Genomic DNA, 15,766 nt, shown 5'->3' with positions numbered 1-15,766 from the left:
ATAGAAGACTAACAGGTCTATAGTGAGGTGCTGAGGAGCATTAAACACCCCTCTCCCTTTTATTTCTTAGGTTCTTTTCATTAAAAGTAAAAGAGGGAAACTAGCATGCTACGGAACCAATAAACCACCTTAACCATCAACTTTATGGCCAGGAATACTTTTCTCCCTCATGGAAGGATCTTGAACAAGCATCCTGAACAAACTAAAGCAACGCTGCCAGGGATTAAACTAGCAGCACTTTCTAACTTCAGCAACTTTAAGATAACTTCCCAGAGTTCCCCAGCCAAGAACACGCTGCCTTGGAAATTCTGGGAATTGAAGTCCATACACCTTAAAGCAGCTGAGGTTGAGAAGGAACGGATCCTGACTACAAGAACTCAGATGGCCACTAGAGAGCAGCAAAAAGTTGTCTTTGAAAGTATATTTTCTTGGCTGTCATTTTAGTCTACTCTAAAGTTTTGCAGCAGAGATCTGGCAGCCCAATTTGGTATGAAATACATGCAAAAAGCAGTTCTCCATTCAGGGAAGGGATTCAAGTGCACATTTAAATATATACAAGCAATTAATGTAAGGAGCTGCAATTCTGTGCTTCTAAAGTTGAGCATAAGTTCCCTGGAATGCTTCCGTTATAATATTCCAGTAGAATACTTCTGATTCTTTTATTTGTAGACCAACACAGAGAAGTAGAGATCCATCCATCCAATTTATATGGCCTCCCATCTCAACAATGATTCGATAAAGTTGGATGGCAGCTCCTTTAAACTTAAGCTCTATCTTACTTAGAGCAATTAATCAGTGGAACAACTTGCCTCCAGAAGTTGCAAATGCTCCAACATTGGAAATTTTTAAGAAGAGTTTGGACAACCATTTGTCTGAAGTGGTGTAGGGTTTCCTGCTTAAGCAGGGGGTTGGACTAGAAGATCTCCAAGGTCCCTTCCAACTCTGTTATTCTATTCCAGGGGTCCCCAAACTTGGCAACTTTAAGACTTGTGGACTTCAATTCCCAGAACTCTCCATAGCTGGCTGGAGAATTCTGGGAGTTGAAGTCCACAAGTCTTAAAGTTGCCAAGTTTGGAGACTTGACTTCTCTTCATTTGTCTAAATTCATAAATTGTGGTCCAATCATAATATATTTCGGGACACTAGACTGAATGGAACCAATCATTCTGGCTTAGTTTAACCCTTGTTAAACCACACTCCTGTCATCCTCATTGGCTGAATGAACAGCCAACCTGCCATAATAACCCCATCCCTTCCTAAATGAAATTGATGCAACGAATTCTGAAATGGACGAAAAAAACAAACTTTTCCCAAGGCAAACCCTCGAAACTACAACTCCCAGAGCGCCTCGGGGGAAAGCGAGGCTTTGTTTGCCATCCACCACCCCCCACCGGCCCCGGGGGAGGCCAAGCCGGCGGTGCTGTCACGTGACGCCCGAGCGGGCGGCGGGTCACATGATCCTTCGAGGATGGCGCCGGTCGGGAGGCTGCCGCTGCTTGCGGTGCTCCTGCTGCTGGGCGGGCTTGGCCGTCGGAGCTCGGGGACCGCTGCCGGTCCGGTGCCGCTGGTCATCTGGCACGGCATGGGTGAGCGAGGTTTTGCCCGAGGGGAGGCGGGGTGGAGGATTCAGAGAGTCTCGGGGACTTGTCCCTTCCAGTTCCAGCTGCAGCCGGTTTGAAGCCAGAGCGGCTTGGTTTCGCTTCTGTTTCGCAGTCAAGGCTGGGGGTGATGGGGCTTGTGCGCCAACGCTTCCCTGTATCGGGGAAACCTTATTTGGTTAGCCGTAACTTTATGCATGAAATCTTAGGTCCGCCGCCTCCAGGCGGTTGACAGGAACCGGATGGCTCTCAGTTAAAACAACTTTAAAATCGAAAACCAACCAGTAGAAACCAGTAAATCTTGTTAATCGGACCGTTTGTGGGGTCAGGCGAATCTGAACTGGACAAAACACCTCCAGGATGGAGGCACACCTGATCTGGAGGGGGGTCTCTTTTGCAATGGAGGATGACCCCCCACCTCAGAGAAAGTGGGTTTTCCATCTCTGCTGATCTCTTTCAGGGGTGCCCTAGCTTCTTCCTACTACTACAGGTAGTCCCCGACTTAACAGCAGTTTATTTAATGACCGTTCAAAGTTGCAACGGCAGTGAAAAATGTGGCTTATGGCCGTTTTTTCAAAGTTACGACCTTTGCAGCGCCCTCACAATCATGTGATCAGAATTCAGGAGCTTGGCAACTGGTTCATGTTTATGATGGTTTTGCGACCTTCTGACAAGCGAAGTCAATGGGGAAGCCAGATTCAGTTAACAATCAGATGACTAACTTATCAACTGCAGTGATTCACTTAACCACTGTGGCAAGGAAGGTCATAAAATGAGGCAAAACTCACTTAACACTTGTCTCATTTAGCAACTGAAATTTTGGCTCAATTGTGGTCGTAACTCCAGGAGTACCTGTAGATTATGGGGCAAGCAGATCCTACATGGCTGGCTGGGGACTTCTGGGAGTTGAAGTCCACCCAGTTGTCAAGATTGGACATCCTGCCCAGAGTAGGGCACCCTACCCTGTCCTACACATAATCCCAGATAGTATACTGGACAGACACCCAGACATGTATTTCCTTGGGAGTGGAATTCAAGAATGGTTTCAGGTTAATCAGTTGCACTCACCCAACTTTCCTCCTGAGGTTTTGTTTGGGGCGATAAAATTGGAGGTGACTTTTAGGTTATATACTCCCTTAACCTTTTAAAAAAAAGAGTTTTGCACAGTTGGTAAAATTACATTTTATTATTGTACTCATTTTCTATATTGTGATGTAAAGGGCACACATGGTGACACATTTAATCATGGTCGGATTCTTATTTTTTTTTCTTTTTCATATGCTTAGTGGAAGAATGGTGGTGCCTCTGGCAAACTTTTATTTGTAATCAGTTAATTGCTCACTGGTAGAAAATTAATTACATCAACATCCTATACATATTTATTTGGAAGTAACATAAATGCCTTTGAGTTCATGGGAGTTTCTGAATTGATATGAATAGTCAGTTTCATGTGGCAAACACTAACTTAAAATATAATATTGGTGGTATGCCCTTAATAGATTCAAATACACCAAGGTTGGAATCAAATACTAGCTCTGTTGTGAAAATGATTTACTTACAAAAGTCTCACGGAATTTAGAGGCTGAAATATGAAAGCAGCTGATGTTTCTTGCTGTAGAAATTGTCTGGCTGGTATAAAAATGAAAGCTGTGATGACTAAGGCAAGTTCCTGTTTTTAAAATAGTTCCTTTTTTCCCTCTGCAGCGGAAGAGTTGATTCCTTCATCTTTGGGGGGTGGGTAAATATGCATTGAGAATGGTTATAATTCGTAAAATGGAAGATTAGCCTTTTCTTTTAGTATACAAGTTGACTTGACTTATAACTGTAATTGAGCCAGGAATAATACTCATGCACATTGAAGAATAATAGTTGTGCACATTCACAAAAGGCCCTGAACATTAAGAAAACACAGCAGTCCTTAAGCAAACCTATTTATACAATGGATGTTCCTTGCAGGAATGCTGGTTTCTGGCAAAACATATCATAAATTGTGCTCATGTGACCGTAGGGCATTGCAAAGGGCACAAGAATACATGCCAGTTGCTGAACACCCAGAATGTGATCATTGTGTGTGTATGTCAGAACTTCGAATCTGGGTTGTTTGTAGCTTTTGTTGTGGCCCAACAGCTGCCAGCAGAGCTGGCAGTAGACTCAGACAATGAGGAGGTTGGGAAGGAACTTGGGCTAGTGCTGGAGTCTGGGGAATGCTCTGATGGATGCTCTGCGTTGGAAGCAGAGTTAGGGCCAGAGCCGTTCGACATTTCCCAGCTGCCTAGGGTGTCGGAGATAAGTGGGGAAGAAGTACAGCTGAAGCCTGTTCCAGCATATACGCAGAACTGTCAGGAGGGAAGAACTACCGAGGAACGGGCTGACTCAGGAAGAAAGGCACACGGGGATGCTGAATGGCCCTTCCCTGGGGAATAAATAGAAGCAAAAGGGTGGTTGCAGGAGACAATAGTTCGTATTTCTTTTGGAAGATTTGCTTATCGTGATTCCTGCCTCAGAGTCTTCTTGGATTTGGAAGAGATTGGTATCATGAAGACTAGATCAAATTCATTGATATATAATCTTTACGTCAGTAGCTCATCCTCTGTTTTCATAGACTCTTGTTTTAAGATGAAATTTCTTGCACATAAATACTTATAATATATTTATAATACAGATAGCAAGAAACCAGCTATGTTTATTCAGAACTAGCCAGGTGACAGTGTTAGGGATACACCCTAGCAGGATCTGCACCGCTGTCAGGCAGGCAGGCAAAATATGTGAGATAAACGTTTTTGTAGCTTACACTCAGTAAAACAGATACACAGTGCTAATTAAATAGTTTATTCCAGTAAGAGTTATAGCATAGTCAAAACAGTCCATATATCATTCACTAGTTCAGTCCGTTCAGGGATTATTCAGTTGCAAATTCCAGTGATGAAAAAGAGAGGTCAGTAAACTTACAAATATCAGTCCAGTGATATATCTCCTTGCAGTAGAGATATGAAGAACTCAAAAACTCCTCTCTTCCTTCAGCAACTCAGCAGTAGGGGAAAATACGCAGCTAACAAACCATGCAATCCAGTAATTGTCAGCAATCAATCAGGTTCTCTTGCTCCCTCTTATGGTGGTTTTACACCACACCCAAAATTACATGCTTTGCAGTTTTTAAAGTGACACTCACTTAAACTTACAATCATAGTTTATATATATTTTACCCAAACTACGTTAGGTAACCTTGTTATTCCTAACAGACAGTCTATGCTTACATTTGAACCAGCTGACTGAATTTTAGAAGAATCTGTGAGCTGAAGTATAATATGGTTTCAAAGGTCAGCTAAAGCAGCTTTTCCTTGCTAGAAAACCGGAATTATACCATTTTATGCAACGTTCTAGTGCTTTTATATATATTAATAATTTAAAACACATCTTTAAACATTTGCTTATTATTTGACTAAATGCCATTAATGCTATTAATAATCAAGGAACCTGGACCAACAGCCACTCTGATTTTCTAAACTTCTCTCTTTTCTTTTTTACATTATAGGAGATAGCTGTTGCAACCCCGTAAGCATGGGATATATTAAAAAAATTGTGGAAGAGAAAATCCCAGGAATTTATGTGCTGTCTTTGAAGATAGGCAACAGTTTAATTGATGTGAGTGGATTCATACAATATGTGCTTTCAGCATGCAGACATATGAATTAGATGTTTTTAGACTCTTTTCTAAAAGGAAGAGTCAAAATCTTGGATGCAGCTGGTCCACCCAGGGTGCTGTAGGGTGCTGGAACAGCCTATTTTGTACTTGAGGTGGGGTGTTTTGAAGTCAAAATAGTTTGTGCACTTCTAGTTGATTGGGTGGACCATCTGGATGAAGAGGGAGAAGTATCCATAAACAAAGAACCTTGAAGTTTGGAAACCTGAGAGCAGGCCCACCGATTCAAGCCAAGACACACCTAGTTTCTGTCAGAAGATGTCAGGTACAAAGAATCAGGACTATCAGTTCGGTTGCAGTATAGGTTTATTGAAGCTTATACAGAAGAATCTGATCAACTAAAGTTCAACACTTACAGTAAATTCGCACCAGAGAAAGGTTAACTGAATTCAGGAAGTGTTGGCCTTGGAGTGCTTGTAGTAATACAAGGACTCTAAACTGATGGCATGTTTAACTCCACCACCCCCAGCTCCGCCTGCTCTTCTACATAAAGTAGCACACCAGATGTTTTTAGGAAGCTGAGCAATATAAGACAAAGGCAGTCCTCCTATTGTTGTTCCCATGCACCGGGTGTTAGAGGTGTATTTGGAGACTGTACCTTGTCATCAAGGCTGGTAGCTCTTGATAGACCTGTTCTCTAGGACTTTGGAAATCAGATCATGCCTTTCTGAACAGGTTTCCTACCTTATCTGTAAGGCCAAACTATTGAAGTTCTCACAGCTGGCTAGCCACTCTTCATCAACCTCTCATTTTTCCTTAGGACATGGAGAACAGCTTCTTCATGAATGTCAATGATCAAGTCAAGAAAGTGTGTGACCAGCTTTCTGAAGATCCAAATCTTCAAGGTGGCTACAATGCCATGGGCTTTTCACAGGGCGGGCAGTTCTTGTAAGTATTTCAAATAGGAGATAATGGAAGACCCTGGGGAATGGTGTCAATAAATGGAATGCCCTCATGTTAGTGGTAGAATTCCTAGTTGCATACCTGAAAATCTGAATTCAGTCCTTGATTTCTCCCATTAAAGAGAGGCAGCTGATGAGCCAATCTCTTGGAGAGCCATCACAGCTCAGAGTAGATCTGTCTGGGATACAGTGAAAGTGCCTATCTGTTTTAAATTGACCAGTCCACTCATTAAACAAGGCCACAATGCCACCTTCATTGGTTTTGGCTTAGTGTCCTATGTAATACCAGCCATGATAGTTTCTAAAGCATGATTTATAGCTTTTAGTTTTCTGCTCATGCTGCCAGTTCTACCTTATTTTTACAAACAGGATTCACTGAACCCAGCAACAATTTATGCCACCCAACCTGGGGCGATCTAGATATTCTGGAACTTCAATTCCCATCCCTGTCCCAACTTACGCAACACCAATGATTAATGCTGAACCACAACACTTGAAATTTTAATAAGGTGGATTCCTGGTTTTGTTTTGTGGTAGAAGACGTCTTTCTGGTAGTGATCTGGTTTTTTTTTCCCCTTTCCTTAGGAGAGCCGTGGTGCAAAGGTGTCCATCTCCACCTATGTTCAACCTGATTTCCATAGGAGGTCAACAACAAGGTAACCCTGTTTTTCAAAGATGAGCATAGTTTTAGGACATCATAAAATCTGTCCTTATAAAGAAGGCGGAATTTGACCCTTTCAAGGTCTGCTGGTTATGAAGGATCCAAGATCCAAGTTGGGAAAACCCTACAAAAACACTGAGACACCGAAAGTAGCTTTTTTTCTGGTAGAAAATCAGAACCAGGAAGCCTATGAGCTGCCAGCGACCCTCTGATCAAATGCTGAAATTCAATGACAAAAGACCCCTTTTCAACAGCACAATTTTCATTAGATTTGGAGCTATGGGGGTTGTCTATAGGTAGAGGAAGAAGGACAGCACAAGACTATAAGCTGCACAACTCTCTTTCCCACTCTTTAGTTTTTAGTTTACTTTATTGTTGCACCTCGTACAACAAAATTAAATGCCATCTTCAACGTACTTAAACCCTCATCTTTCCCAAACCTCAACATCAAGCCACAATTGTGTTTTAACACAATCTTCCTGGTATTTTTTTTATTTCTGGAAGTGCTCTGGTCGACTTTTTTTTCCCTTTTAACGGCACGTAAAATTTTTATCTGCTACAAAGGAAGAAACTTCTCTTGAGTCAAGGGCTGCAACGATATCAAAGAAGGGGAAGAGCCAAAAATCTTCTAACACAGTTGTGGCTTGATGTTGAAATTTGGAGAGGATGGGGGTTTAAGAGTGAGAAAGGGAGTTGTGCAGCTTACACTCTTGTGCTGCCATTTTTGCTCTACTTATACACAACCCCCAGACCTCCAAATCTACTGATAATTGTGCTGTTGAAAATGGCTACTTGTTACAATGTCAGCACTTGATCGAAGGATCTTTGATGGTTGTGTGCTGCTGCTCATAGGTTTCCTACTCTTGATATACTACCAGAAAATACCAGCATCCAATTTCCAGCATCCCAGTCTTAACTGCAGGGTTTTCCCAACTTTTGAAGGCTGTGGAACTTGTTAGTTTAAAGAAAACAAAGCCCCAATCCAGAACTTGTGATCAAGAGGCAAAGCTCTGGTGATAGAAAACTGGGTGTGTTTGTGTTATCTCTGCCCCTCCCTCTTAGTCTCTAATGAACCCCTATCAAACTCCCATGGGATTCAGCTGGAGAAACTCCAGTGGGTGTTAAACCTGAACTACGGGTTTACTAAGAGGTCTTTGTCTAAACTTGCTGTTTCTGATTTAAAATTCAATTTACTGGGTTTTAATTTCTCAACGTTACCTTCTGTTTCTTGACTAATACAATCTGATTTTGTTATTTTAAGTATGTTTTTTTTTTAATTGAAAGATCCCAAACACTTGTTGTCTAATCACAGAACAGAATAGAATAACATAGTTGGAAAAGACCTTATAAGTCATCTAGTCCACCCCCCAACCAGTAATTCTGATAATTACGGACAGAGAATACTTGGAATTAATTCCCTTAACAGCATGAATTACATTTTTCCCGTCTATGTAATTTCATTTCCAAGTTTCTGTGTGTTTGGACTAGAGTTAGGCAACACATGACTCTGAATTAATTTTTTTATTAACCCCTACCTCTGATATTATGTTGCTGATGTTTGGTGGCAAACCAATGATGAACTCTGAGAGCACAATTTTCTGCACAATTTCAATAGGAAAGAATAGAAAAATGTGTTGGGCAAAGCATTGGATAGACTACATATACCTAGAAAAATGGGGATTCCATCAACCCATACTTTGCTAACTTTGCCTAACTTTGTTTTGCTGATGGGGTGATGTTAACATATAACAGATTGCTTAACAGATAATCAGAGTAGGAAGGGACCTTATAGGTCATCTAGTCCAACCCCCTGCCCAAGCAGGAGACCCTACACCATTTCTGACAAATGGCAGTCCAGTCTCTTCCTGAAAGACTCAAGCGATGAAGCTCCCACAACTTCCGAGGGCAAGCTGTTCTATTGGTTGATTGTTCTCACTGTCAGAAAGTTTCTCCTTATTTCCAGGTTGAATCTCTCCTTGTTCTGTTTCCATCCATTCCATACCTTGTCTGGCCTTCGGGTGCTATGGAGAATAGCTTGACCCCTTCCTCCCTGTGGCAGCCCCTCAAATATTGGAAGACTGCTGTCATGTCTCCCCTGGTCCTTCTCTTCACTAGACTAGCCAGGCCCAGTTCCTGTATCCGTTCTTCATATGTTTTAGTCACCAGTCCCCTAATCATCCTGGTTGCTCTTCTCTGTACAAAATGTACCACCCTGATCCCAGAGAAGTGTCCACACAGTATTGAATCATGTGCACCCTGTTTTGAAGACTTTAGATATCCTACAACTAATAAAGATTTCTGTTTAAAGTAGGTGACTTGCTAGATAAGTAACTGTTTCCTCACCTCCACCGCTCAACTTTTCAGCCATTGACATGCCAAAAAATACAAGTAGTCCTCGAGTTATGACCACAATTGAGCCCAAAATTTCCATTGCTAAGCAAGACAGTTGTTAAGTGAATTTTTTCCCATTTTGCAACTTTCTTGCCACAATTGTTAAGTGAATCACTGAAGTTGTTAAGTCAGTAACATGGTCATTAAATAAATCTGGCTTCTCTGCTTGTCAGAAGGTTGCAAAAGACTCCGCAACCGTCATAAATACAAGCCAATTGCCAAACATCCGAATTTTGATCACATGAACCAAGAGAATGCTGCAATAATTGTAAATGTGAAAAATGATTATAAGTCACTTTTTCCAGTGCCGTTGTAACTTTGAAACGAAAGGTTGTCTATGGAGATTTTCAATCATCCAAGTCATAGTTGTCCCAAAGGTGTTTTTTTCCCAAAAGTAACTGGACAAACTTGTGATTTTTTTTTTCTCTTTGAAAACTTTTCGCTTCTCATCCAAGAAGCTTCTTCAGTTTTCATATTCAGGTTTCAGAACCCTTTAGGATAAACGAATGGTTGTAAGTCAAGGATTACCTGTATGCATTAGTGTCAGGGGAGCAGGGGTGGGGGCAGAATTTTTCTGGGCTTGTTTGACAAGCTAGGACCATGTGCAGTTCCTCAATGACACCCTTCCTGCTGCAGGTGTTTTCGGTTTCCCACACTGCCCTGGGGAGAGCTCGCATATCTGTGACTGGTTGAGAAAAATGCTGGATATTGCTTACGCAGATGCAATTCAGCGTCGGTGAGTTTGGCTTTTTTCGGAGACAGATGAAGACATACACACAAACACACATGCACATACATATATGGATAAATGCAGTGATGGGATCCAATTTTTTTTTACTACCGGTTCTGTGGGCGTGGCCAGGTGGGTGTGGCCATGTGATTGGGTGGGTGTGGCTTCCCCCTTTTTTGCAGCCACCCCCCCACTGTTTTTTGGGCCTTCTGGGCCTCAGGCAAGCCTCCTGGGGGGGCGTTTTTGCTCCCAGAAGGCTCCCCTGGGGCTCAGGAAGGCAAAAAATGGAGGGTGTGGGGCTGCAAGGGGAATCCCAGCACAGCTGATTGTATGAACAGCTGATTGTCGAGAGGGGGGAAAATACTTTAAGGGGTGAGCGACAAGCGGGTGGGGTGAGCAAGCATCAGGCAGGCGGGGCAAGCGAGCCAGTGGCGACCGGGTTGGGGGCGTGGCCAGCCAAAACTTACCAACGGTTCGGCAACCCATGCCAAATCCTTGCTACCGGTTTGCCCAAACCGGTGTGAACCGGCTGAATACCATCACTGGAGGGAGGGAGGGATGGATGGATGGATGGATGGATGGATGGATGGATAGATAGATAGATAGATAGATAGATAGATAGATAGATAGATAGATAGGAGGTGCCCCAATATATATTGGGGGAGAAATGGGTAGAATGGGAAAAATTCAAAAGCTCTTTTATGATTTGCGGATTGACCTGTTCTCTCTCTCTCCCACAGCCTAGTCCAGGCACAATACTGGCATGATCCGGTGAATGAGAAGCAATACCGCAGAAGCAGTCTCTTCTTGGCGGACATCAACCAGGAGCGGGTAGGCCAAACCCAACTCTCTAATCAATGCAAAAACAGGCTAGGCTATTCTGATTTGCATGTTACATTATGTTGAAGTGCTTCTTTGCTAGAAAACGAGCCGCAGGGTTTGCAATTTGTAATTTGCTGCCTCGACTCACCTTTGACGAGATGGGTGGCATATAAGTTGAATAATTAAAATAAATGAATGACTGGGAATGAATCAACAAACCACAGCTTAGTAGAGGTGCAAACGCAGGGACTTTAAACCAGTATATCTGAACGTTCACAACTTCAAGATATGTGGACTTTTAACGCCCAGAATTTCCACAAACAGGCAGTCCTCAATTTACAACTACAACTGAGCCCAAAATTTATGTTACTAAGTGAGAAATTTGCTAAGTGAGTTTTGTCCCATTTAGTTTTTCATAAGTGTGAAAAACTGCCATAAGTCACTTTTTCAGTGCTGTTGTGATTTCAAATGGTCACTAAGGGAACTGTTGTAAGTGGAGAACTATCTGTATCTTAAGAGTTGTCCAGGTTGAGAAACACGGCTCTAATCTATGGGACATCTACCTGAAAAAGAGTGAGTTTTGAATCATTTGAAAGGAAATTCAGTTAGCAAAACCAGAACTGGTTCTACACTTTAATCCTAGGACATTGTTTGTAGACAAAATACACAGCAGCTTTAGAGAAACAAATCAGGTCTGGGTGTGTTCAATGCCTTAGAAATCCCCTTTATACCGCATTGTTCTGTCAACTTTCCATTGTGTTACATTTTTTTTACTAAAAGTCTTTTTGGAATCTTTGAGGAAGAAATATGTCAACCTATCCTTCCCCGTTTATATATATCCGGTATTAAACAGTAACAGTAGCAGCAAGATACTGTTTTAAAGTAGAATCTGATGTTTTCTGCCATTAACACTCTTCTGCAATTTATCTTTCCCTACCTGTTTTTCCAGGTCATCAATGAGACTTACAAGAAAAACCTGATGACTCTGAAAAAGTTTGTGATGGTGCGGTTCCTCAATGACACAATGGTAGATCCCCCGGCCTCTGAGGTGAGCAGCTCAGAAGGGTTCAGTGCTACGAAAGATGTGCCCACCTGAAAATCAAAGTGGGATTTAGCTTTTGTGTGTTGCCCAAAGGCAGTTCTTAATCCACACACACAAAAAAAACCTCCAGGTAGTCCTCAAATTATGACCACAGTTTGGACCAGAATTTCCAGTTAAGCAAGGTGATTGTTAAACCGAGTCGCAACTGATTTTATTTACTTATTTATTGAATTTATATTGCCGCCTATTCACCCATGGTGACTCAAGGCAGCTTACAGAATATAAAGCCTCATTTAAAACAATAAAACTAATTAAAAAATCAAATAAATTAATATAATAAAATCACACACACCCCGCCCCAACGACAGCAGATCACACGAGCCATCTGATGGGCTCCATCCCACTCTGGGTTCACCAGGCCCGCTGGCAGAACCAGGTCTTCAGTGCCTCCCGGAAGAGTATTAGAGAGGGGGCCATTGTAATCTCTGGGGGAATGATGTTCCAGAGAGAGGGAGCCACCACAGAGGAGGCCCTTCTTCTAGGTCCCATCGGGTGTATCTCCCTCAGGTGTGGGACCCACAGCATTCCCTGCCTCCCTACTCTAATGGGTCAGGTAGATGTGACCGGCAGGAGACGCTCTCTCAGATAACCCGGTCACAAGCCATGAAGGGCTTTAAAGGTGACAACCAGCAGTTTATGACCTTTTGTGCCATGATTGTGAAGCGAATCATTCCAGTTGCTAAGTAAATTACGTGGATCCAGCTTCCCCCTTGACTTCACTTGTTTGACTTCGCTTGTTGGAAGCCGGCTGGGAAGGTGGCAAATGGTGATCACTGACCCTGGGAAGCTGCAACCATCATAAATACATGCCGGTTGTCAAGTGTCCAAATTTTGATATTGGCGACTATGGGGATGCTGTGATGGTTATTAAGGGTAAAGACCAGTCATGTGTCACTTTTCTCAGTGGCGTAACTTTGAACGAATGAATGGTTAGAAGTCAAGGACCACCTGTCCCAATGTGATGACCCAAAGGGGCGTGGCACAAAGACAACACAGTCACATCAGTAAGAAGAGTCCCTTTAATATCTCCAACTCTGCCCCCAATGTCCAGTTACCTTTGGCTGGAGAAAAAACTCTCCCAAGAACAGTCTTTAAGTGGAGGAAATTCAGTCCGAAAACAAAGTGCATACAAACTGTAAATAAAAATCCACACAAACCACGCTGCAGCAATTAACTGGACAGGGCAGGATAAGTAATTGCAGACTTCAAAGGCCAACAAGCAGTTGGGTAACTCACGATTTGCTTCCCACAAGTTGCTGTGCGCAAACTCCCTTTTTTAAACACTGTGTTCCCAGCTGCAGGTAATGAAGGGAATCAAGGCCCTTTCCTCCCCCGCAAACCACGCAACTCACGTTGCTCCCTTCTCCGTTCCTCCCTCCGTGCCCTAGGATGAAGAGGGTCTTCCTCTGAATTCCCTCTCCCTTGCTCTGCCCAGCCAGACTGTGCCCTTCCCCAGTGTCTTCCACAGCCAATATTCAGCTGCTCGGCCTCTCCCACGGAATCAGATTCTGACAGGGGCATGACACCCACTTTTGAGTACAGCATCCTCAAACGTGGTATTCTTGGCAGGTCTCCCCTTTTGGGGTGTAGGGGATTGATCGCTTTTCTCCCTCTCCCACTTTTGAGAATCCAGCTCCAATCACTAGAAGTCCTCATTAGGATAAGAAGCCTGAGAAGTTGGCTCTTAGCTTCTTTCCAGGGATTGATCCCCACAATAAAGAAGAAGCTTCTTGGATGAGAAGCAAAACATCTTCAAAGGAAAACCAGAAAGTCCAGTTGCCTCTTGAAAAAAAAAAAAAAAAAACACCTTCGGGATCACAATAAATTTTAACGCCGCCTTGTTCTCTTTCCTTCCAAGTGGTTTGGTTACTACCGGAGCGGCCAGACTAAGGAGACCATTCCTCTTCAAGAGACGACACTCTACACGGAGGTGATTACCTTGAGTGCTGCTCTCTTTCCTTTGAATTACTGAAAACTCAACTTAGTTTGAGACAAACTTCCCATCTGACATTGCAGCCAGCATGATGGTAATAGGCATAATTTCTCTGTTCAGGCAACTACATCAGAGAGAGGTCTATATAAATATGACCTCAAAAATTGCTTCTGGGATTGGAAACCCATCAGGCAGCAGAAGCACCTCTAGAGCCGAGGTCCCCAACCCTCGATCTGTGGGATGGCACTGGGCACACAGCATGCCCCAAACTGGGTCACGCAAACAAGCGAAGCCCCATCCATGGAATTCAGGGAGCCTGCGAAACCACGTATCCTCGGGTCCACGGAAAAACCCCTCTCCACAGAACTGATCCCTGGTGGCCAAAAAGTTGGGGGCCACTGCTCTAGAACTGTGGCTACCTAACAAACTAGGTCAAGAAAGGACTGCAGCTATGTCTGTGTGCTATAAAAATGGTTATTTCCAACTCTGGTTTGGATTGGCTACCCGAGGTTTGCTTATTGCCTGAAGTTTTTGTCTACTTCCCAGTCTAATTTATAGCTCTGAGCCCCATACCTCCATTTAAGACTAACACAGCTCAGCTATTTAACATTGGCTAGATGATGCCACCTGCCAAACCTTCCAGCTGTACAGAGCAAAACCCTAGAAAGCGTGAACCTATGAATTACTCAATGAAGCCAGATGTCTTCCTTACACCCTAAATGTTATGGTGGAATGTGGCTGGCTGGCTTACAGTGTGCACGTTGCTGTTGTCTTGTCTCTTCGTTTCTGACTAAATGTTTAACTGGCCTGTTCCTTCTTTGCAGGATCGTTTGGGCCTGAAGGAAATGGACCAAGCAGGGAAGCTGGTGTTCCTTCAGGCAGAAGGAGACCATCTCCGCTTTTCCAAAGAGTGGTTCTTCAAGAACATACTGCCATTTCTGCAGTGATGCCGATGAGCCAGGCTGTTCTAGCGTAGGGTTTGGTGGCTGGAGGTATTTTCATGGCAAGGTGGGATATGTTTCACAGAGGGCTATCTTGAAAGACAAGCTGTTTCTACTAACCTGCTAGGCTACTCTTCCGTTTCAGGATTAACAGTTTAGTCACGTTCAACTGCAAGTATTTAAAACTTTTTCAAAACCCAACCTGGCCTCGTCTCCAGGACTTGCCTGCTGTAGATGAGCCTGTCACCATTGTTTGGGGAGGGTGTAATTGATACCATTCTCACCGTGTAAAATTTCCACATCAGGTGCTTGCGATACAAGTCACATTTGACAGAGGGACCACTTCTGTGATTTTGTTAAAGTGTCAGTCTAAAGAAATTCAAAAGCACCGTAAATGCCATTGTGTAGTTGCTCTGAATGGAGATATTGAATAGGTTTAATAGGGCTGCACTCTGAATGAGGCATGGAGGGGTGAGGTGTTTCCGCAGCTGAGATTTTTGTCTGAAAACTGTGAGCTTTCATGGGTAGAAGGCATCACTGTCAATGCTGGAAGGAATTCTGATAGAAAAGCCATTGATTAGATTTCCCAAAACAGGGGGCACAAGATTTAAAATATGTTGAAATCATGTTAATTCATAACTTTCTTTGGATTACAAGAGGAGTATTTTGGAACTCTACACAGTCTAATAAAACCAGTATTAATTTAAATCGCATTGGTGGTTAACTTCAGGGCTAAAGTGACTTATCAACACATCATCTGTAGATAATTATACTTGACTGGACAATTTGTACTTTCTGTAATTCCATAAAGCATTACATCATAAGCTAAGCGGGCTTAATGTATTGGGAGCCTAACCCAATGCTTCTCAACCTTGAAGATATGGGGACTTCAACTCCCAGAATTCCTCAGCCAGTATCGGGCTGAGCCAACCCTAAGTAAGCTACAGATTCATCCAGGCAGTATATTTTAAAAGCACCTCAAGGCA

At 43.0% G+C, this 15,766-nt stretch overlaps 1 protein-coding gene across 1 annotated transcript; it reads left to right on the top strand.

The window, feature by feature from the left end:
• Positions 1-1,460: 1,460 nt before the first annotated feature.
• PPT1 (palmitoyl-protein thioesterase 1) lies at positions 1,461-15,488 on the top strand. Its single transcript, XM_026702641.2, has 9 exons — positions 1,461-1,586; positions 5,131-5,240; positions 6,059-6,186; positions 6,786-6,856; positions 9,889-9,988; positions 10,723-10,813; positions 11,754-11,852; positions 13,765-13,836; positions 14,664-15,488. The coding sequence occupies exons 1-9, from the start codon at positions 1,469-1,471 to the stop codon at positions 14,784-14,786; spliced, it is 912 nt and encodes a 303-aa protein (XP_026558426.1). The 5' UTR covers positions 1,461-1,468; the 3' UTR covers positions 14,787-15,488.
• The last annotated feature ends 278 nt before the right edge of the window (positions 15,489-15,766 follow it).

This window comes from Pseudonaja textilis, chromosome 10 (assembly GCF_049901715.1).
Source record: "Pseudonaja textilis isolate UNSWEBS1 chromosome 10, rPseTex1.2, whole genome shotgun sequence".
Taxonomy (NCBI): Eukaryota; Metazoa; Chordata; class Lepidosauria; order Squamata; family Elapidae; genus Pseudonaja; species Pseudonaja textilis.
This window is presented reverse-complemented; position numbering and strand designations above follow the sequence as displayed.